The sequence below is a fragment of the Cynocephalus volans genome, chromosome 12, assembly GCF_027409185.1.
Source record: "Cynocephalus volans isolate mCynVol1 chromosome 12, mCynVol1.pri, whole genome shotgun sequence".
Lineage (NCBI taxonomy): Eukaryota > Metazoa > Chordata > Mammalia > Dermoptera > Cynocephalidae > Cynocephalus > Cynocephalus volans.
The window spans coordinates 57807213-57829913 of NC_084471.1; the positions used below are offsets into that span (position 1 = coordinate 57807213).

At 33.1% G+C, this 22701-nt stretch overlaps 1 protein-coding gene across 7 annotated transcripts in view; it reads right to left on the reverse strand.

Moving 5' to 3' along the window:
* Positions 1–320: 320 nt before the first annotated feature.
* The window catches only part of USP15 (ubiquitin specific peptidase 15), a 133217-nt gene continuing 110836 nt past the window's right edge, over positions 321–22701 (reverse strand). For 4 of the 7 annotated variants that reach the window (XM_063074724.1, XM_063074722.1, XM_063074727.1 and 1 more), the window contains 14 exons: positions 22408–22581; positions 20443–20601; positions 20141–20365; positions 17008–17091; positions 16822–16916; positions 16537–16728; positions 15478–15593; positions 15031–15303; positions 14567–14637; positions 14081–14196; positions 13267–13416; positions 11401–11504; positions 5895–5983; positions 321–2294 (listed from right to left, as the gene is read on the reverse strand). In XM_063074724.1, the coding sequence (XP_062930794.1) occupies positions 2112–2294; positions 5895–5983; positions 11401–11504; positions 13267–13416; positions 14081–14196; positions 14567–14637; positions 15031–15303; positions 15478–15593; positions 16537–16728; positions 16822–16916; positions 17008–17091; positions 20141–20365; positions 20443–20601; positions 22408–22581 (2031 nt within the window). In that variant the 3' untranslated portion in view covers positions 321–2111. Of the gene's footprint in view, positions 2295–5894; positions 5984–11400; positions 11505–13266; positions 13417–14080; positions 14197–14566; positions 14638–15030; positions 15304–15477; positions 15594–16536; positions 16729–16821; positions 16917–17007; positions 17092–20140; positions 20366–20442; positions 20602–22407; positions 22582–22701 lie in introns of those variants that run through there. The other 3 variants (XM_063074725.1, XM_063074729.1, XR_010021328.1) reach the window with 3 other exon arrangements.

The window sequence follows — 22701 nt, forward strand, 5'->3', positions numbered from 1 at the left end:
GAAATATAGTCTATTAGTTGGTAGATGGCAGAAAGAATGTAAGCTGTGTGAAGGTAGGAATGTTTGTTTACTGCTGTTTCTCCAGAGTACAGAACAGTGATTGGTAGGCAAACAAATATTTAATAAATGAATATTTCAGCAAAAAAAAAAAAAAAAAAAAAAAAAAAAAAAATCAACTTTAAAACATGTCCTTAATAGTAAAATTCATTTTGCTCTGACATACTTTCTAGTATTAACTATAACTAAAAAGTCTTACAGTCATCTATCCATAAAATAGGGGATTTTTATCAAAGACTCAGAGTAAGAAATAAAAGACTAAATAAGGCCTTGAATAGCTTTATTGAAATCTGTATAAATAAACATGCACATTTCAAATGTAAACTCAAGTGAACTCAAGTGCAGACAAAATTTTAACCTCTGTCATGCAGGAGGTTAGATTACATAAAAAAAAAAAAATAAAATAAAGATAGAGAGAGAGAGATAGAGAGAAAAGAGAAAAGAAAAATCCCAAAGCAGCTTTTAAAATACCAGGATGAAAAACCAGCTTTAATATCAAGGTATAAAGCAAAGCCATGATCAACATACCTCATTTATCCTGGTCAAATGCATTTTTTTCTTTTTACTTTTAAATGCTAACATAAATAAATAATTTACCAAAATGTGCACTCACAGAGTGAACTTTTATTTACAATACACAATTTATAATCTATTGTATTTGTTAGTTCAAGTGAAGAACATTATACTTTTTGCTTTAATAACAGTGGGACACAAAGCAATTTCTCAGGTAGTCGATATGTAAATGTGCCCCAGCATTTAGATTTTCTATTAAAGGCAGTATTGTATGCCAATCGACAAAACATTCTTTCAACTAGATCAACGGGAAAAAGCAGCAAATGAAAATATTTCAAATGTTCACACATATTTTTGGCATCCTGGATCCTTGAATGTGGTGAACTAAAATCAAATTCAAGGTTTGTATGCTTTATATACTGTACAGGTTCTGACTCTGAAACATGCAATGCCATTTCTCCTATAACAAGTTACCTTCTGAGAAAAGCTGTAAGGCTATGGTGAATTCCGTCAGGAACACACAAAGAAAGTTAACAGACCTACCATTATAGCCAATTGTCCATTAATGATTTAAAGGCCAGCATATGAAAAAAATCTCTCATCTAAGCTTGATGCAATTATTACTATGGATACAGAATACTATTAAGTCTGTCCTTATATTACAATGATTGGGAAAGCTAAAGTTGCCAAATTGCCAAAAAAATGGGGTAGAGAAAAACAGACAGCAAAAATATTAATTTTGGACCAACACCAGATTAAAAGATATGCATTTAAAAAGCAAGAAAAAAAATCTGAATGTCTAAAGAACAGATCCCAATAAGCAGTAAAAAATACTTACATGTAACTGAAAAATGACTTCAGATGGAGTGTGAAATCTAGAACCTGTTTCTACATTGTTTAAGATGAATATAATATTCTGGATTTTTAATGCTACTACAAAAGGAAATAACTTTTTTCAAGATTGTTTCTTATATCATGATTTGGTTTTTTAATAGGCCCATACTGATTACAAGGGATAGATTTCAAAATCTGGTTTTCAAAGAATACTACTGCAGTATTTATGCCACATTGATATTGCAGCTAAATATCATAGTAGTATATAGGGCAGCCTAAAGCACATGAACTAGATTATTCAAAACCTAAGTTCAGCCATAGTTTTCTTGCAGTATTATTAGAGCAAAATAAATGACCAACATCCACAAATTTAACATTTGTCATCAATTAACTCACATCCAAAAAATTAAAAAAAACATAATTCATCAAAACAGCAGCAAACTTAAAAGGGATTTATTTGTGATTTCCTATATATATATTTAGCTTGTAAATACAAGACTGTAAATGTATTAAGAGACAATTTCTGTTAAAGTTTTCATTGTGTTTCACTTCAAGTACTGCACAAGTTAAAATCTGATAAAGGATTTACATTCGGTTATCTGAAACTCCCCATCTCAGACTTTTGTTTTAATGTGGTGGGTAATTTCATCATTTCCATAGACACCACCAGCAGAAAAGTCTCTCTTTTATGGCTTCTAGGACTTCCGTTAGTTAGTGTGCATACAGTTTTCGTTCTCTATATCATTGTCATTATCGTTGCTATCTTCATCACTTTCTAGTGGGATGCCTGTGGCAGCGGAAGCACCTTTAGTTTCTCGGTCAAGAGGGAAAAAGCCAGTTCCACTGAAAGTGTCTTGTCTCTGATAGAAGAGTACATATGCTGCTTTGGACTGCCAAAACAAACAAAGGATGTTAAAATGGTCATGATTCACAAAGATCACATTAAATATAGTATTAATTTTTAGCTGGTAACCAATTTTGGAGACAGAACATAAATAGAAAAACCACACATGGTCAAATGGAAGTTATTAAAATTGATTAAAGATAAGATAAGGTTTCTATATATAAAGGAAGAATGGTCACTGGAATTAAAATTTTATATTCTCTTCTAAGTTCTTTGGACCAAGAAATAATGCAACTATATCACAGATTAACCTAGTTACCCTAACATGAAATAGAATTCTATGCCTTCTTTCCTTTTGTCTCTAAGGAAAAGGTGAGCCGCTCTTTATCTACTACTAATTGCTTCATCCTATGTTTGCTCTAGTGTCCAACTTTTCCTACTGTCTTAAGGATATTGTTCCATCAATCATCACTGTGGTTAGAGTGAAGTGTTATAACATCAAGGTCAAGGGTTTGGATTCCCATACTAGCCCAGCCACCAGAAAAAAAGAAAAAAATCACTGTACATCTTTAATGAGTCCTTATCTACCAAACTTCTCTTTGGTATCAAAAAAAATGCTTAAGTCTTTTCTCATGATAAATCTCTCTTCATTCCACCTTCCCTTCTAGCTGCTATATACCTCTTTCTTCCTCTTCCTCACAGCCAGGCTGACAGACGTGGAAGTCTATAGTAATCATGCGCTTTCATGCGCACTCCCCAAGTCAATGTAATCTATCTTCTGCCCAAACCATTCTAATGAAATGGCTTTCACCAGGGCCAAATAATGGGTAAACATGTAAATGGGTGACTTTTTTAGTTCTTTTGGTCAATCTCTCTGTAGCATTTAATGCTTCACTACTTCTCTTTCCTTCATCAACAATTTTTGGCTTCTGTGACATCATTTGTCTTTAGGTCTTTTGCTATCTCTTAGGTTTCTTCTCAGACTTTTCTGTGGACTCACTAAATCCTGAAGTTTAAAAATACTATGTTCTGTCCTCAGCCTCATTACTCTTTTTCAATCTGTATCCTCTCACTAGGTCATTCAAACCTGTGGCTTCAACTGCTACCTAAGGCTGATAACTCAAATTTATAACTTAAACCACTTCTCATCCCTGAACTCCAGTACTATTAGTCCAACTACCTAGCAGAAATTTCCACATACCTATCATAGAGGCACCTCAAACTTCAACAGCGTATTTTCTTCCTATGTTCCCAATCTTGGTGAATGGCAAAGTAAAAGTCATCTTCCACTTCTCTGCATCTCTACATCTAAATCTTTATTTATCTCTAACTCTAATCAAGTTCTATCAATTCTATCCAGTAAATATCTCATAAATCCCCTTGTCTATCCAGTAAATATCTCATTCTCCCCTTGTCTATACTGTTACTACCACTACTTTAATTGTTTAAATTACTCTGACAACCTCCTGTATTGCCCTTCTTCTTTATTCAGTGCCTTCAAATGGATCTTCTACAGTGTTTTCAGAGAGACATTACAATCCAGACTTAATAATGTTATTCCGTTGCTTAACAATCACCTAATGGCTTCTCATAGTCTTTAAGAAAACATCTAAGCAACCAAGATGTCACTTTTCTTGATCTGAACGCTAAATTTATCTCCAGCCTAATTTCTTCCCCATATCCCTACAAGAGCTTTTCCTTTCAGTCATACCAAATTATTTGCTGTTCCTTTAAAATACCAAGCTGTGTCATGCCTCCTTGCTTTTGTAGGTACTGTTCTCTTTGCTTAGAGCACTTTCCTTCTAATTTGTCTAATTTCCTTTTATTTGTACTAGCAGACCCAGGTCAAACATCACTACATGGATTTCCCAGACAGCAGTCCCTTTTCTATAAGATACTTAACAGTACTTATCATACTATAACTGTTGATGTATTTGCTTGTCTTCTTTAGATTGTAAGCCTCTTGAAATCAGAGATAGCTGTCTTTTAATCCTGTTTAGAATGGAGTCCTTTATACACATGCACAAGAGTACTTTAAAAAGCTTGTGGAAAAATAAGATTAAAGAGAATGCAAATCTTTCCATGAACTTTTTGAAGACCCCTCATATACACACATACACCTATATGAGGGAAATTCAAAAAATTCATGGTAAAATGGAATTAAAAGATAATACAAATCCATTCATGAACTTTCTGAAGTACCCTCCTATATAAGGTACTCAAATATTTGTTAACTAAATGAAGAATCATCACTGTTGAAATTCACAGTAACACCAAGTTCATACATTGTATATAAATAAAATATTGATTATGTCAAGGCAGGATTAGGGCAAAGTGGTTAAAGAGATGTAGAAAGAGAATGTAGACAATTTTAGGATGTTTGGGCTGGTAGAAGAAAGAAGAGAACAGAATTGAAAAGTGGGGGACAAAAGAAATTAGTAGTTTAAACATAAACTAAAAATGTAGTTAACTTAGGCATACACACATTTAAAAAGTATTATAGTGTTCAAGTCTCTTTTTGTTATAGGGAAACAAGCAACAGTATATACATATGTATGTGTATATATGTATGGTACACACATGCACAGAGAGAGAGAGTGAGAGATAAAGAGAAAGAAACAATTCAAAATTATTTCAGAGCTATCCATGCAAAGAGAGATTAAAGCTATGCCAATAACTGGGCTCAGAAGTTTATTCATTTGCTTAAATAAATTAAAGATCTGAAAATATTATAAACTAAAAAGCTACTCTGCCCTCAAGGAATACATAACTTAATCTGGGAAACAAAGTAAAGCAGTCAGTGTTTTTCATGTCAACAGAAAACCTTCTGTATAAGAAATATCATCATATGAGCAAATACCATATTTCTCACTCTTTCTCACTCTTTATAATTTTGTAATCAAGAAGTAAAATTTATAGAGGTGCAAAATTTATAGAAAAATGAGCATTTATCAAGCAATTCTTAGCTTTCTTCTTAGAACACACTACAGTCATGCTCCATCAGTCAACACCTAAAAATAAAAATCTGCTCTGATGTAAAGCACAACAAATGCCAATATTTTGGCTCAAGCTGTGGATGATAAATAGACGCAAGTACGAACAGATGTAACTTCCTCATTTTTCTACTATTCAGAAAATATCAAAGTAACAAGTACAGAGGGGTTAATCTTTAAAAAAATCTATAATTTGTTTTATCTAATTATGTCACTTTGAGTTTTAATGATTAATTTTCATATGGCAAGATAAGACTTTCAAGATAACGGGTAGGGTAAGGTACTTAAAGGATTTTCCTCCCCGTTTCAGGATTCTGGGTTTAAGTAGTCAATATCTAGAAAGGTAAGAGCTAAACTTTTCCAGAGGAAAACAATTATTTTCATTAGAAACTCCATTCATGTTGAAAACTACCAGAAAAATGTTCACCTTACAATTTAAACAAAAACCTTTGCTTTTATTAGTGGGCATATTTAGAAGATAAATTTTCACTTAGGGAACAACTTTACATTTTAAAAAAATCACAGCAAATTTCTCTTAGCTACTAGAATTGCTAGAATGTAGAACACAGCGTTCCATGGGCCCCTTTTATTAATTTATATTCACTCTGTAAAATAGTGGATCCCATGATTTTCATGAAATATAAGACACTTACCACAATTTGGTCTTCAGATGCAGTGGAGACACTACTGTCATCAAAATAGTACCATTTTCCGTCATCTTTATTTTTTGCGAAAGCTGTATCTAATGAAAAAATATAATTAGTTCTGTGACTAAAATGATCTGTGGTTTTCTGGGGGACTCTCAAAACTAATCATCCACATAAGAAATACCTGTTAAAATTAATTGAATATCATCTACATGAGGCCTATTTATTACACATTCAACTCATTCAATTGATTAAAGATTTTTAGAATAATTTTCTACAATCTAAGATGTCTAAGATATTTCTCATATAAGTTAAAATTTGTGACTTTTTCATCCCAGGGAAAAGCAGAACAGATTTATTATTTTTTAATAACAGGATAAAAACACTAAAGACTGGGCCGGCCCCTGGCTCACTCGGGAGAGTGCGGTGCTAAGAACACCAAGGCCTCGGGTTCGGATCCCATATACGGATGGCCGGTTCGCTCACTGGCTGAGCGTGGTGCTGACAACACCAAGTCAAGGGTTAAGATCCCCTTACCGGTCATCTTTTAAAAAAAAAAAAAAAAAAAAAAAAAACAAACACTAAAGACAATAAATGGTAATTAACATTGATATAGTACTTATTTTGTACTAGTCACAGTCCTATGTATTTTACATGTATTATCTCATAAAGAGTGTATTATCATTACTATTGTTCCTTCTATAGAGATGGAAAATTGAGGCATCAAAAGAAGGTTAATTTGCTCAAAGTAGTATAGCTGTTAGGTAGCAAAGTTAGGATATAAACTCAGGTTTGGCTCTGACTCAAAGTTTAAAAGTTCAACTACTATTTAATTTTCTATGACAATTTCTTTTCTGACAAGTCTACTCATTAATTTGTAGTGTTTTTTAAACCAGAATCTTTATCAGTCTTTAACAAAAGTACAGAGCAAGAGAAAGGTAAAAAGTGATTAATCTGCACAATTTTTAAAGATCTACTTTACCTTTAAGTTAAACAGTTCTCCCTTTTCCCATCCCATGTTTTGTATAAACTACCCAATACCTGAGGAAACAAGTTGCAAAATGTTCCCAAAACAATTATCTGCAGTCGCAGCTTCTAAAAAATAACACTTTATAGGATACGGCTTCTAAATAATTCTGCCCATAACAGAACAAAAATTATTATTCTGCTTCAGATAAATAAGAAATTAAGTGGTGCCTTGGATTGAATGTGACCCCAAAACTTAATTCCCACTGTAACTGTTGAGGGTGGGAAATTCTATTATAGTAACTGAAAGGTGGGGCCTTGAAGAGGTGATTAGATTGTAGGACCATGCCGTACTGAACAGATTAATAATGGTGGTTAGGGGTGTGTGCTTCTGAGGGCTTTCAAAGAAGAGCACATGAGAAGTTACTCTCTCTCTGCTCTGTCATTTTCTGCCATTTGAGAACCCTGGATCATTGTCACTACCAACAAGGCCTTCAGCAAATGTGTTCCCTGAACTTTGGACTTCCCAGCCTCCAAAAACATAAGCAATAAATTTCATTTTCTTTATAAATCACATGTGCCAGGTGATATAAATTCTGTTGTTATAAGCAACAGAAACAGACTAATACAAGGGGTTATCCTAGATATGATGAAATCAAAGCACAACATACTCTATTAAGTGACCTTACTGGGTGATGTTCAGGGGGAATAAAATTACTTTGAAAGTAAGGTAAGAATGGATTTAAGAGTTAGCTCTTCTGTCTTTGGTGATGCTCCACTGGTGGCCAGAAGATAATTTAAAAGACAAAGAACAACTTTACAAGAAGAAAACAAGCAACCCAATTAAAAAATGGGCAAAAGAGCTAAGTAGGCATTTCTCTAAGGAAGATATCCAAATGGCCAACAGACATATGAAAAAATGCTCAACATCACTCAGCATCCGGGAAATGCAAATCAAAACCACATTGAGATACCATCTAACCCCAGTTAGGATGGCTAAAATCCAAAAGACTATGAACGATAAATGCTGGCGAGGCTGCGGAGAAAAAGGAACTCTCATACATTGTTGGTGGGACTGCAAAATGGTGCAGCCTCTATGGAAAATGGTATGGAGGTTCCTTAAACAATTGCAAATAGATCTACCATACGACCCAGCCATCCCACTGTTGGGAATATACCCAGAGGAATGGAAATCATCAAGTCGAAGGTATACCTGTTCCCCAATGTTCATCGCAGCACTCTTTACAATAGCCAAGAGTTGGAACCAGCCCAAATGCCCATCATCAGATGAGTGGATACGGAAAATGTGGTACATCTACACAATGGAATACTACTCAGCTATAAAAACGAATGAAATACTGCCATTTGCAACAACATGGATGGACCTTGAGAGAATTATATTAAGTGAAACAAGTCAGGCACAGAAAGAGAAATACCACATGTTCTCACTTATTGGAGGGAGCTAAAAATTAATATATAAATTCACACACACACATACACACATACACACACAAACCGGGGGGCGGGGAGGAAGAAGATATAACAACCACAATTATTTGAAGTTGATACAACAAACAAACAGAAAGGACATTGTTGGGGGGGAGGGGGAGAGGGGGGAGGGAGGGAGGTTTTGGTGATGGGGAGCATTAATCAGCTACAATGTATATCGACAAAATAAAATTTAAAAAAAAAAAAAAAAAAAAAAAACTTAAAAAAAAAAAAAAAAAAAAAAAAGACAAAGAAGCCAGCCAACCAACCAACCAACCAAAAGAACACAATGGTTTAAACTCTAAGTCGTTTGTTTAATAATATTTATTGAGTACCTACTAGTGGAAGAATTGTATCATATCGTCTGCTATTTGTTCCCTCTCCCCAAAATTCAACCTTGGAGACAGAGGGAAGCTAGGGTCAAAGAAAATAACAAAAAAAATTGTGAGAACACTGTTGAGAAGACTAAAGGCGCATCAGTGTGAACTCACATAGATATGTGTATGTGTGTGTGTGTGAATGCAAGATGGCTGCAGAATGACAGAGAGGCTGGAGGCAGCTGTGAGAAGACAGGTTAGAAGCAAGCTTTTAAATTTCACATGTGAGACAATCACTGTCAGGTTCTTTGTCACAGAAATCAGCAATACTCAGGTCACCTGAATCAGAGGCATAGTGTTGTTTAAAAGTCCTGTTGGCTAACAAAATATTTGACAACTAGTATGGCTATCTATACCCATGCACTCTTAGGACTCGGTTAGGAGTTGGAGAAAATAGCAGTGGAATGAACAGCTTCCTTTGAGAGTGTTCTCCCCCATTTTTTCCCCTTCCAACTATGCAGGACCTCTGCTAAGCAGTTGCTGTGCACACAGTGTTGTTTCTTGTCCTGTATCCTTTCTTAATTTAAATAAACTTAGTGCTGGTGAAGCCTATTTTGAGTGTCAGGACCATTGCAGAATAGATGCTGCACTTACAAGGTAAAAGAAACGTATTCTCAGACTGAATAAAGAGACAAGATCTAAAAATAATGTGATCTATAAGACACAAATTCAACAAAAAAGGCACACAGAATTTGCAAATTAAATTATATATAAAAAGAAAGCTAGAGTAACATGTGTAATAACTGAGAAAAAGACAAAAGGGACAAAGAAGAATATTAAATCCTGGTAAAGGAACAACACAGAAAGAAGAGCTACTCCTTAGAAATATAAATACAACTATTAATGCAAAACAACTCTTAAAACTGTCATAAGAAACATAAATCAACACTTTACTTAGTAGGAGTCCTGACAAATTTGTCTCAGGAATAGGATGAACATTAAAAAGTAACCAGAGATAGTAATGATTTGAATACAGTTAATAAGCTAAAACTAGTACACGTACATAGAACTCTTTATCTGAATGGAAAACATATATCTTTCTCATGCAAACATTTATGAAACAGGCCATGTAATAAGCCACCTTGGAAGCTTCAAACTTCTAAAGATTAATATATCATAGACAATTCCCCCAACTGTTACGTAATAAAATTAAAATTAAGAACAAAATGACAGCTTAAAAAACCTATGTATTTGGAAACTAAGCATATGATTACATAACCCTGGGCTAATTAGGAAATTTAAAGGAAATTTTAAAAACATAGAATTGAAAGATAATGAAAATGCTACATTTCAAAATTCATGGGATAGAGCTAAAGCACTATTTAGTGAAATTTATAGCTTTAATTACAGCCTTCAATATAGGAAAAACAATGAAAAGCAAAAAGGTAGGCATTCAACCCAGGAAGTTGGAAAAAGAGCAACACAGCAAACCCAAAGTAACAAGAAGAAAAACATAATAAAGAGAAGGGAAGAAATCAATGAGATAGAATAAATACATACAATAACAGAGAAAAAGTAGAAAAACTACAAAGCTAATTCTTTGAAAAGACAAATAAGATATACCTCTGGAAAGGTTGATTAAAAAAAGAAAGAAAAACAATTAAAAAAGGACAAAGAGTATAGCATAAGAATATTATAAACAACTGTTCTCAAATTAATTGAAAAACCTAAATGAAATGGATACAGTCAAAATATACACAAAAGGAAAAAGAAAACTGAACAGACCAATACACGTGACATAAATAGGAAAATAATGCCCAGGTGAGTTCTCTAGACTTTCACGAACAGTTAATTCCTATGCTGTACTAGCTGTTCCAGGAAACAGAACAAGAGTAAAGTATCCCAGCTTGTTTTATGATTGTAATCTTGAGTCCAAAGATAACAAGATAAAAAAATTCCAAGGTCATTTCACTTATAAAATTATAACAATCCTTAATAAAATTAGTTAACCACATCCAACTGTATACCAAAAAATACATAAAGTTAAGTAGGATATATCCCAGGAATGCGAAGATGGTTCTACAGAAATATCTATTAATCAGAGAGTGTAGACTGTTACAGTCTCCTGGAGAGAAATCTGGGGTACTTAAACACTCACTTTAACTCAGCAATCTCACTTCCGGGTAGATAGCCCAAAGAAATTCTCATATAGACCATACACAATGATGTTTATCACTATCACAGAAAGTTAAAGGTAATTTGGATGTCCATCATGTGTTGAATGAAAAGATAAAATATGGTAGATGTAAATCATGAGTGGTGAGAAGCAACAAGTTAACTAAGTCTTAAGAAAAATGTCAAGAGAAAAAAGGAAGATCTACTGAGATCTATGGCATAGTACCAATTATGTAAACAAACATACATGCATGATTTATAAGAACACATACATCAAACATGTTAGAAAGGGAAGGGGAAGGCTAATAGGAAGGACGGGCATCCCAAATGAACCAGTGAAGTTCCTTCCTATGCCTTGAACTAAAGTGTATGATTAACTCAATCCTCTACACCTAATGTAAAAAAAAAAAAGGTTCAAAAGCTGATTCAATTCATTAATCAATATTGAGTATATGCAAGACACATCTGACATTTTACCTTTTAAGAAGTAATAAATATCTTAAGGAAAAAAGTTTGGAGTTATTCAAACATCATGATTTGGGTTAAAAAGTAAACTGTCAACTTACAGTGTCCTCCTCCCATCCCTCCATAGTGGTTGGAAACGGCAATCAAATTATAGCGGCAAGGACCTGCATTTGGATTAATTAGGAATTCCGACATATCCAAGTCACTGTTAAAAAAGAAATCAAGTTAGCTTTATGTTTTCCCTACATGCAATGAATTCTATTCCCTTCTGCCAGTGTTGTTTGACTCTCATTTATATATATACATATATGCGCCTCACTAAAGAAATTATCAAGAGCCAAATAACTCTTATAAAACAAAGCACGTATGTACCCCTGAAATTTGAATGTTTTGGCAAAAATTTGCCCAGTGGTTGAGAATTAAAAATACTCCATTGAATGCTGTTATCCAGATAAATGCTTTCATGGTAATACATTTAACTCTCAGTATACCAGGAAACAAGGTAATAATCATTTACCATCTGGGTCCAATGGATCCTTTTTATTTTTAAGTCATTTTTAGAAATGACTTATATAAGGAAAAATAAAGAGATAGCAAAATACAACTTTCTTAGAAATTTTTAAGAATTTAAATATATCAAACTCTAATTTTTATTCCACATTTTCCTGGTTTTGATGAACTATATATTTTTATTCCACATTTTCCTGGTTTTTGATGAACTACATGCAACATCCTTTGAATGCAACTGACTGTTCAATCTGCTGTGCATAACCCTGGGAAATGTCTGTCTTGTAAATAGCTTATTACTATTTCTGGTTGTTGTTCTTGTATTTGTCATTAAAAAGCAACAACAATTCTAAATTTCAAATACATCTCTAATAGATTCTATCTTATTATTACTTCTAGCTCTTTCGATTGCTTTTTTTTTTTTTGGAGGCTGGCCAATACAAGGATCTGAACTCTTGACCTTGGTGTTAGAAATCAACACACTAATCGAATGAGCTAACCAGCCAGCCTTTTTCTTGCACTTGCATCGTGAAAATGCTACATTCTTGTAAGTTTTAATGGCGCACAATTTTGTTAGAGAAAATGAACTCCCCCCCCATAACTGCAAAACATTTTCAATTTTAAATTTATAAACACCAATTAGAATGAGCAATCCAATGAATATTTTCAATTTTATATCATTTATTTCCTTCCAATCACCTTTGTATACACCTGCTTTCAGCATTTGTCCACTTACTAACTGTATCAAGTAAATTTTGGTGCACAAATATAAAATATGAAAGAATACCGTCACATGTTCTTTTTGTAAAATGGTATGATACCAAGTACTTGTTGCAAAATATTGTGTGATAAAGTTTTTCCTTTTGAATGACTAAGTGAATGAGAATACAATGTTCCCTTTTTGTCCTTCTAAATTCTCAAATGTGATTACTGAAAGTTAAAAAAAAAAGAGAAGAAACTACCAAGATGTTGTCTCCTGACCTCTTTATACCGTTTTACAAATATGATGTCATATGATATAATAAGAAAACTGAAGGATGATGCAATAGGGAAGATCTATTTCACCAATGTGTCATCCTTCTAAGCAATCCCATTATTCTGTTTTCATACTATTTTAGCTTTTTTTAAAAAAGCATAGTTAGGAATAATTGATGAATAATGATAAAATAACTCCTAAGAAAAACAAAATCTCTAAGTCTCATAAAGTATCTTAGATTTATAAATGGGACAAATGAACCCGTAAGATAATAACATAGAATGAGTTTTACTGTATTTTTTTTTTGAAGTGTACTTTCTCTTTGGTCCTTGGAAAATCTCTAAGAAAGAAAAAAATTTGTGAAATACCAGTCCTTACAAATTGGGTCCAACAGTACCTGATGTTTACTAAGGGATAATAAAAAGCACCAAATAAGGTTGAAAAAAGAGTTGCCCAATGTTTATGAAGTACAATTAAAACTTACTTGACAGGAAAATCAACTAAGGTATCCAGCTTGTCTCTCATGTATCGGCTGTAAGAAAATCGCTTGAGATGTACCACAAGTACTGGAGGCAGGGACCATAAATCCAATTTCTTAGTGGCTTGCTGATGTTCTTTACAATTTGGACAATACCTAAAAATAAAAATAAATATTTAAGGCTTGACAGAGGTACAATAAAACTACCCCCATTAATGAAAACAACAGGCAAAAAAAAAAAAAGTTTGTAACGCTCTACATTTATTCAGTGAGCAATTAATTGTATGCCTAAAACATACCAGGCTGAAAGCAACTCCTTTTATTATTTCCAAAATAGGTTTAACCATTATAAATTAGTATGCAAATAAATATTCAAAGAAATGAGGAAGGCTATTTACATTTTAGTATGTTAAAAAGACATGAATGTATCACAAATCTGTGCTGATATATGGGTATTAGAAAAAACTTAAAACTTCTGGGCTCTAATGGAATAACAGCATCAACAGATTGCTACAATTTTCCTAAAAAGATTCTCTCAAAATGGTTGCACTAAAAATTCTTGGGAAAAAGAAACTAAAATTATTAATATTAAAATGTCTGTTATGGAAAGTATAGTAATGAGATTAAAGCTTAACTCTATAATGATATTTTTAAAAACATTCCCATCCCTCTTACTAGACTATAAATTATGTAAGGAAATGTTTATTATTTAAAATATCAAAGGGAATTAGTAATCACTTTTTCAACTTGATATACAGCACATACCTCAGAATAAATCCTTAAAGAAAATAATTAGAAAAAATTATAACTTGTCTCTTACCAGGGATCTTCAGCACCTAGCTTTTCTTTTGTTGTAAAAAGCTCAATGCAATCTTTTAATTTCACAAAGGGTTTTTTGGGAGGTTTATATTCCACACTTTCATGTTTTTCAAAATCCTAAAGAGAAGTATTTCTTGAGTTAAGAGAACAAATGAAACAAAACTCATTTTAGTGATACCATCTTACTATGAATAATAATGAAAACTCCTAAACTTTCTCAAAAGAAACATAAAACTTATTTCAGCTCAGATTTATAGAACAGTTCTAAGTAACTCCTGTTGTGAATAACTAAAAGATGTAAACAAAAATCATGTTAAAAACCAATTCTGTACCTTCTGCAAAATCTAGTTCATGACCATTTTTTTACTGGCAAACTAAACATATTTCGTAGAAGCAAAAGAGTGTACAGTATGATTAACTCTGGTAGTCAAAATAAAGGAAAACAAGAAAAGGTAAAGAAGGAGTGAGTGAGTGAGTAATGACTTACCTCAGCGGCATTTTCATCAAAATATCTTTTTTTCAATTCAGGATCCCAATCCAAAGCAAGAAAAGATCTTTCTAAGGTGGAAAACATATTTTCTCTTTAAGATTTAATATGCCTTCATTTTAAAATTAATATATTTTAATGTTAGGATATATACCAGAATAAACAAACAGCAATCTTTTTTACTTGCTCTAGGTGATTAGGGCAAATAGCTGTTTCCAAGGTATTGAAATAATTTAAGAGTTAAAAAAAAAAAGATACAAAACTTAAGCATGAAGTCAACCTTCATTTAATAAACATGGATACATGTTTTAGTCTACTTAGATATTAAGGCCTTTCATTTAAAATTTTAGATAAATACTTAAATGGCATTTTTCATGACAGGGCTGAATTTCATGGTTTTCACCTAAAAAAATAACATGTTCTGTTCAAGTTTAGTGTATAAGCCACTTTTCACAAATACTCACCATCTAGCCTAAGCTGCCTATCATCAAATCTTATATGCCTGGTATCATCTTTGATGTAGTTGATATCAGTATTGCCTAAGTTATTGAACTGGAATGTAAACAATCGTTTTTTGTGTCCCGTGAATTGACCTTTGCAAGTTTCCTCAGTACATAATCCATTTTCAGAATCATTATCTCCTCCAACTGAATCTTCAGATTGACTGTTTTCATTCTCCGAGGGAAGTTCTTGATCCTGGCTAGATTCATCATCTGGCTCATCTGTTTCCATTTCACCTAATTTTAGACAGTAGAGATCTTTAAATAAGCCCAATGTTACATTTTAAAATTATTAATATTATTTTTCCCAGGTCTACAGATATTTTTTAGTTCCTCAATTCCCACGTTAACTTTTTCTCTGAGGCAATAGTCTAAGTGAAAAGTTTTTATAATTTAACAGGTAAGTCTTACTTGGTGAGCCTTCTTCATGTATGCCATTTGGGCCATTTCCATTAATATTTTGGTCCTTACAGCAGTGTAGGGATCCTTCAGTTTCTTCAGTTTCAGTAGATATTTTGACATACCGGCTTAAATAAAATCAGAAATCAAACAAGTTCAGTTCTACAAAGGTAAAAAAAAGTTTTCCATTCTATCAGTAAAACAAAATTTAATACAGTAATAGCTGTCATTTAGATTTAAGGATAAACTCAAACTCAAGATACAGTACCACAAGTGAAACGGACAATTTGTGATTTGTCTTTATACAAAGAATTAATTTGTTACTTCTAGAGTTTTACATCCTTCCTTTATATATTAAAAGTTTGTGGCAAATAATTTCTCAACTTAAAAAAAGTATTATATAAAAAGTTACTCATTTAGATGATATATATTATTGCTAAGAACACTTATATTTGTATAATGTGAACTTTATGTATGGGTTATGGAACTATAATAATTAAACAAGCAAGAAAGAATACGAAATATGTCAGCTATAAAGGATAAAAGAAAGGGATCAAATGGTATTCTTAATTACCTTATAATACAAATCAAAGTTTTTAGGAAGGCAAAAAATGGGCTGCTTTACAATACTATCAATCATGAAAGTTTATCCTTTTAAATAAAACGATTAGTATGAGTTCTTGAACTAGAAGTGTGTAAAAATAAATGAAGCATTTCATATTTGTTATGATTTCATGGTGCATACTTGAATTATAGTTACTGGTAAACTCTTATTTCTTTCCAACTGTAAACTTTTGCTGTGACACCACTAAAAGACTTCATGCTTCCTGGGCTTGAAAATACTTTGGGGATGGTGTTTTACATGATCAAGAAAGCGGATTAGACCATAATCTGTTTTTTTAAATTACCACTTGTCTAAACAAAGTTAAGATAATACAGACTTGTCAAATTATATTTCAATATACCCTGCACTTTTGCTTTTTTGATATACCTTGCGCTTTTACTTTAATTAGCTATTTTATATTTTATTCTTATATTTTGTTTGTTAATGTAGAACTGTCTGGCACTTACCACATTCTCAAAAGCAGGAGGTTATAGAGTTTATCTTCAGTATTGTTTCGTGGTACAGCCATAAGAAAAGGCTGACCAAAAAGTGAAGAACCAGTATGGTGGGTGTAACTTGAATGTCTGAATTTCTCTCTTAGGCAAACGGGAATAATCACGTGCTCTGTATCTTCTGTCCTATTGATGTTAATTTCAAACCTACAAGGACAAAACTGACCATAAACTCTCAAAATTCTGTTATTTCTTTTGATTTTTTTCTCAAGTATTTTGCACAATGAATTTTATACTTACACATAAATATCATCCCGTTCCATAATACTACTAAGGTTTTCATCCATAGCGAATATTCTGTGAAATCTATGATTGTATATATCAGTAACTATCATCTAAAAGGAAATAAATTTCTATTAAACTGGTTTTATAACACTGAGAAACTAAATACCAATTTGTGTACTTCAACCCCCAGAAACATCTTACCTTATCTGCAGGTACTCCTGACAAAGCAGATAATGCTGTACAAAGATCTAATATGTTTCCAATTTTGGGGACAACCACTTTGTACTTGAAAAAAAAAAAAAAAGTAATAAATTACCTCAGAAAAAATATTCAGTAGATGATACTGACCTCATCATGGCTGCTTCCTCACATTCATTTGACATTTGGCTCCAAAAGATCCTAGGTGACAATGTCCATATGGATGATTTATCCTATCCATATTGTTCCTTGGCTCCTTAATTCAAAGACCTATACTTGCATTCAACTGTAGTCAACTTCCTGGACCTTGTCATCACCTGAAACTGCTCCACTTCTGATATCTTAAACTCTAACATTAGGGTACTGACTAACCACTATTTCTTACTTCTCCTGGAAACTCATTCTTATGTATTCTTGGCTTACATCAAGATTTCTAGTCCTTTTAACTCACAGTTTTTTCCCAGTGTGCCAGCTCCCTACTGTCTTCATGCCCTTCCATCCAGACATGTGCTTCATCATTTCAGCTGCTGCATTGCAAAATCTTTAATCTCTGTTAGTCAGTTCTACTCTTGCTGAACTTTCTCACAGCTAATCAGATATACTGGAGAAAATTTCCCAACTTTAAAAGCCGTTGTGCTACAAATTCACAGTACCCAATCTCAACTGATCCTTCAACACTACCCAGAAATTACTCTGTGTATCACTTATTTCCTTATTTTCTTATTTCTCTCAATAACCTTTAAAACCTTCACCATTCTTTTAGGCTTTATATTTCATCGCTTCCTTCACTATCAGCAGAACACCTATTTCACCAGGAAAATAGAAGCTACTAGGTAGGAAAATCTCCAACTTCCCATCCACCTACAAACTTACTTGAATTCATACTGGTCCTTTTCTCTGTCTCTTTCAACACATGGAAAGCCAGGTGTCTTTCTTCCCATTCAAGGCTAATCCTAGCATCTATGCTCTGAAGTCCATCCTCTTCTACTTTTTCCAGGATCTAAACCCAGCAATTATCCTTTCTTCTATTTTACCTCGACTTGTTTGCATAAGCACTGGCATATATAAAAGTCTGAAAAAACAAAACAAAACCCCCCAAAATAGTCCCTCTTTGTTTTCTAATAATTCCCATCTATTTATCTCCCTTTCTCCTCTGCTTTATAAATAATTTGTTAACAGTATCTATACTGACTATCATAACTTCCTTACCTCCCATTCACTTCTCAATCCACTTCCTGGAGTTTGTCTTCACTTCTTTAACTTGTTTCCAAGGATACCAATAGTGTTATGCGACTTAATTTTTATCAGTCCTTATTTTATTGGCCTCTCTGTAGCATGACTGCTGACCACTCTCTCCATTAATATCTTCCTTTCCCTACAACACTACTACTTCTTAATTCTTTTCTGTGGCTGTGATAACACTTTCTTTTTGAAGCTCTTCTATAGTGTGGTTTAGAGTTTTGTCCTTAACCCTCTTCTCAATTCTATATGCTCTCCTTAGACTAGGGACAATATATCCCAATTTGCTTTGGCCAGTCCTGGATTAGCCTGCTTAGTATAATGATTAATAATGGCCCCTTTTATTTTCAAGAAAGTTTTGGTTTAGATGATAAATCACAGGGTCACCCTAGCCTTAAGTAATCCCATCTTTCTAAAACACTGACTACCTTCTTCACAGAGCTCACTGCTCAATTTATATTTCAAGCACAGCCTCTCTCCTCTAGTCTAGATATATAAACTTGATGGCTATTAGCTATCTCAAATGTTCCTCATGCATCTCAAAGTCAACATGTCTCCCATTAAAACACAGGGTTAGGTCATATTAGGCCATCCTGCTCAGTACTAGAACAGGTTTCTTCTTAAACCTGTTCTTCCTATATGTCCCACCAAAACAAACAGCACCACTATCTCCTCAGTTTTCCAATCCCATAAACATGGCATCATCTTTGAATATACTTATACAGTTTCACTTTCCACATTCAACTGGTTCTTCTGTCAATCTGCAATCCTGACACTAATCTTAAGGGTTTAAGTCCTTGTCATCTGTCATGTGATCACTGCAAGAGCCTCTTACCTGATCTTAATACTTCTGATTTAAGCCTTTCCTATATCCAGTCTTTGCACTGGCCAGAATCTTCTTTCTCAAACACAAATCTAGCCATATAATCTCCATACTTAATAATCTTTAATGGCTATCCTAGTATCCTAGGATAGACTAGTATCCGAGTATCCTGATAGTAAGAAGTCCAAACTTTTTATCATGACATTGGAGTCTTTTGTTATCTAGTTCCTGCTCATCATATTAGCTACTTGTAGATCTACAATATGGGATCCCATATTCTCTTTTGCCTTCAGATCTTTGTACATGCCATTCTTTTGGACTATAACGCTTTTATCTCCAGCTTTTACCTGCTTATAACCCATCATTTTCATGACTCATCAAAGGCATCATTGCCAGTTTGGATAGGTTACTCTTTCCCTATACTCCTACAGCACCCTGTCATAGTAATTTTCACACTGTAACAAGCTTCTTGAGAACACTGATAACACGAGGCAACAGAATCAGGCAGACAAGTGACATTAAGACCAATGTCAGGGATTTTGCATAGAATAAGCAATAAGTATTAAAGCATTAAAAATTAGAGTATTATTTAAGTAAGTAGTTTTAGTCTAACTAAATTTTTATTTTGCTTCTAAGTTCTTAAAATACCTAAAAGTTACAGGTATTTAAATAAACGATTATCTTATCACATCATGAATTAAAACATTTAGTATTAACTTTATTTCCAACAGCCACTAGGAAAAAGAATTCTAATTAACAATATAAAGAGTTTGAGTTAGAAAATATGGAAAATAATATGTTATTAATCTTTTAAGCTAATATTCATCCCAATATTATAAAACCAAACAAATGCTCATTTTTCTTTGATGAGAAAAGGCTTTGAGAATTTTCTTTTCATATGATACTTTGTACACATCTTTCACCCTTTAAAAATTCTAAAGCATTATACTAATTTCGAAAGTATTTAGCTTATAAAATCTCTTCTACAAATAAAATCATTATTGAATTGTACTTGAGGAATCAATATTAATTTTTTACACAAAGACAGATGCAAAGAAAATAATCATTACTTACCTGCATCGGTTTGGCAAGCGGATCCATTCTAACTAAATAAACTTCCAAGGTCCGTTCTTTTTTCATGGGCAATGGAAGTGTCAAGTAACAAAAAGGATCAAACGTTACTGAAATCTTAGCACACTCAGGACAAACTAAAGTTGATTTGAAAAGGCCATGAAATATATCTACTATGATAGAATCATTTCTTTTTAAATGGTTTTCCCAGGCTTCTTCAGCAACCACCTACAAGGAAAACAAACAAATTACAAAGAGGTATCATAAAATTATAATAATGGTGACAATAATATTGTGAAATTTACCTTATCTGGCCTTCCATCAGCATCTTTTAATTGTATATATGGTTTTTTTCTAATTCTATTCAAATCTTCATGTAGTCCATCTAATAGGAAAGCTAATAGTTCTTGACAGTCCTGCTGTTGATATCCAGAGAACTGAGGTGCAAAACGTCCTACCTGTGTCTGTAAGAAAAGCAAAACCATAAAATTACAGTTCTAGGGATAGGATCATTATTTTTAAAAATGTACAGCTGATCCTCATTATTTATGGATTCCACATTTGTGAATTTTCCTACTTGCTAAAATTTATTTGTAACCCCAAATCAATTCATGGCACTTTCACATTTGTGGATATGCTCATAGTGGCAAAAAATTTGAGTCACCTGACATGCACATTCCCAGATGGGGTCAAACAAGGCGATTCTCTGCCTTCTTGTTTCAGCTCTCATACTGTAACCAAGTGTCCTTCTGTGGTTTCTTTAGTGCTATATCTTTCACATTTTTGTGTTTTCTGTTGATAATTTAAGTGTTTAAAATGGTCCCCAAGCATAATGCTGAAGTATTGGCTAGTGTTCCTAAATTCAAGAAGGCTGTGATGTACCGTATGGAGAAAATATGTGTTACCTTCACTGAAACACGAGTTACAGTACTGCTGGCCATTGATTCAATATTATATCAACCAAGGTGTCTTTAAACAGAAACACACAAAACATTGATAGGTTGATGAAAATGATATAATCAGAGGCTTGGAGAAATCAAACCATGCATTTTCTCTAGGAGCAATAGTTCAGTATTTGTTAACTCAGTGTTTGTAGTGATTTTATGAAACATAACTATTGTGAATAATGAGAATTGACTGTATATGCATATACAACAGGAATATATGAGTCATATTTTGTTTTGCATTCGTAGGAAGCACTCAATGAAGTTTATCTGGGACAAAATAGACGAACACATGGAATCTTGAAAAATACATATAAATGTACTAGCTATTGTTTGGTCTTAGATTTCCTTGTCATTAATTGCTGTTTCACCAACTGTTAAAGGATTTTCTAGATGTTCTTAATTCTTGGCTCTAGGTCTTCCTATTGCCTCCTCCTGTAGATATCTGGTAGGCAGACAATAAGAGACAGGTTCTCATCCTTGTTATATTATCAAATATAGATGATTACATATCTAAAAGCATTTAATAACTACTCTATAAAATACAAAAAATGTTGTTATTTTTTAAGAACCAGTATACAGTTTAAAAAGTGTTGCCCAGTAGATGTCCTATTTAAGTTACTTGTATAAATAATGGCTTAAAACTGCTTATTCTCTTTAAAAGTTTAAAATTTCTCATAAGTCTCATGTGTATAATTAATTTGAGGCAATCTTTTAAAGACAATATAAAGCTAAATTTAAGCTCAATTTTTACTTCAATGATAAATTACTTGAGATTTTACTGATTGTAAGAAGTAACGAATTCACAAATATGAATAAATTTAAAAGTGTAAGAACTATATTGAAAACACATTCAATATTTCGTGCTTGTTTTGCAGACCAGTTTCATTTTAGTAATTTTTCAAACTTACATTGATTCTCAAAATACACTTGAGTTAAATTACATGCTCAAATTTAGTCCTTTACATTAGTATAAAATATTCATGTAGGTTTTCCAGAGATGTATTGTATTTGAAAGCACTATGCAAATGCTCATTGCTGTCTCTTTCTAGTCATTCTTGTACCATACCAGTGTTTCTCAACCTTTTTTCATTATCCCCCCACCCCCACTCCTAGATCCTTTTTAGATATTTAATCACCTGTCCCATCCCCCGCCCTGAAATTTTATACCACAGATACATCGCATATCTATTTATGTACTGTGTTCCTCTGGAGGGCCACAAACCATTATAAGAGTTGCTATTTTTCATCCCTTCCCCCAAGAAACAATTTTTGTCTCTTTGTGAGTGATACAGTCCATGTTGACAATGAATTCACCACACTAACCTTAAAGGCTCTTGGGGTGACGTAGCTAAACTTTCCAGACCACATTTGTTTGATCAGTTCAGCATAAGATTTAGCTATTTCACCTCTCATTCCTAAGGGATTGTCAAAATTCAGTTCTTCTTGATATTTATCATTGAGAAAATATTCAGTAAGTGGAGGTGTGTTGCTCAAACACTGCAAAGAATAAAATATATTTTCAAGTAAAAGTAATCATACATGTACTCTCCTAAAAACATGTTATAATAAAGAGAGAAACTGATTTGCCATATAGAGAAAAATTTAAATGAAGGTCTC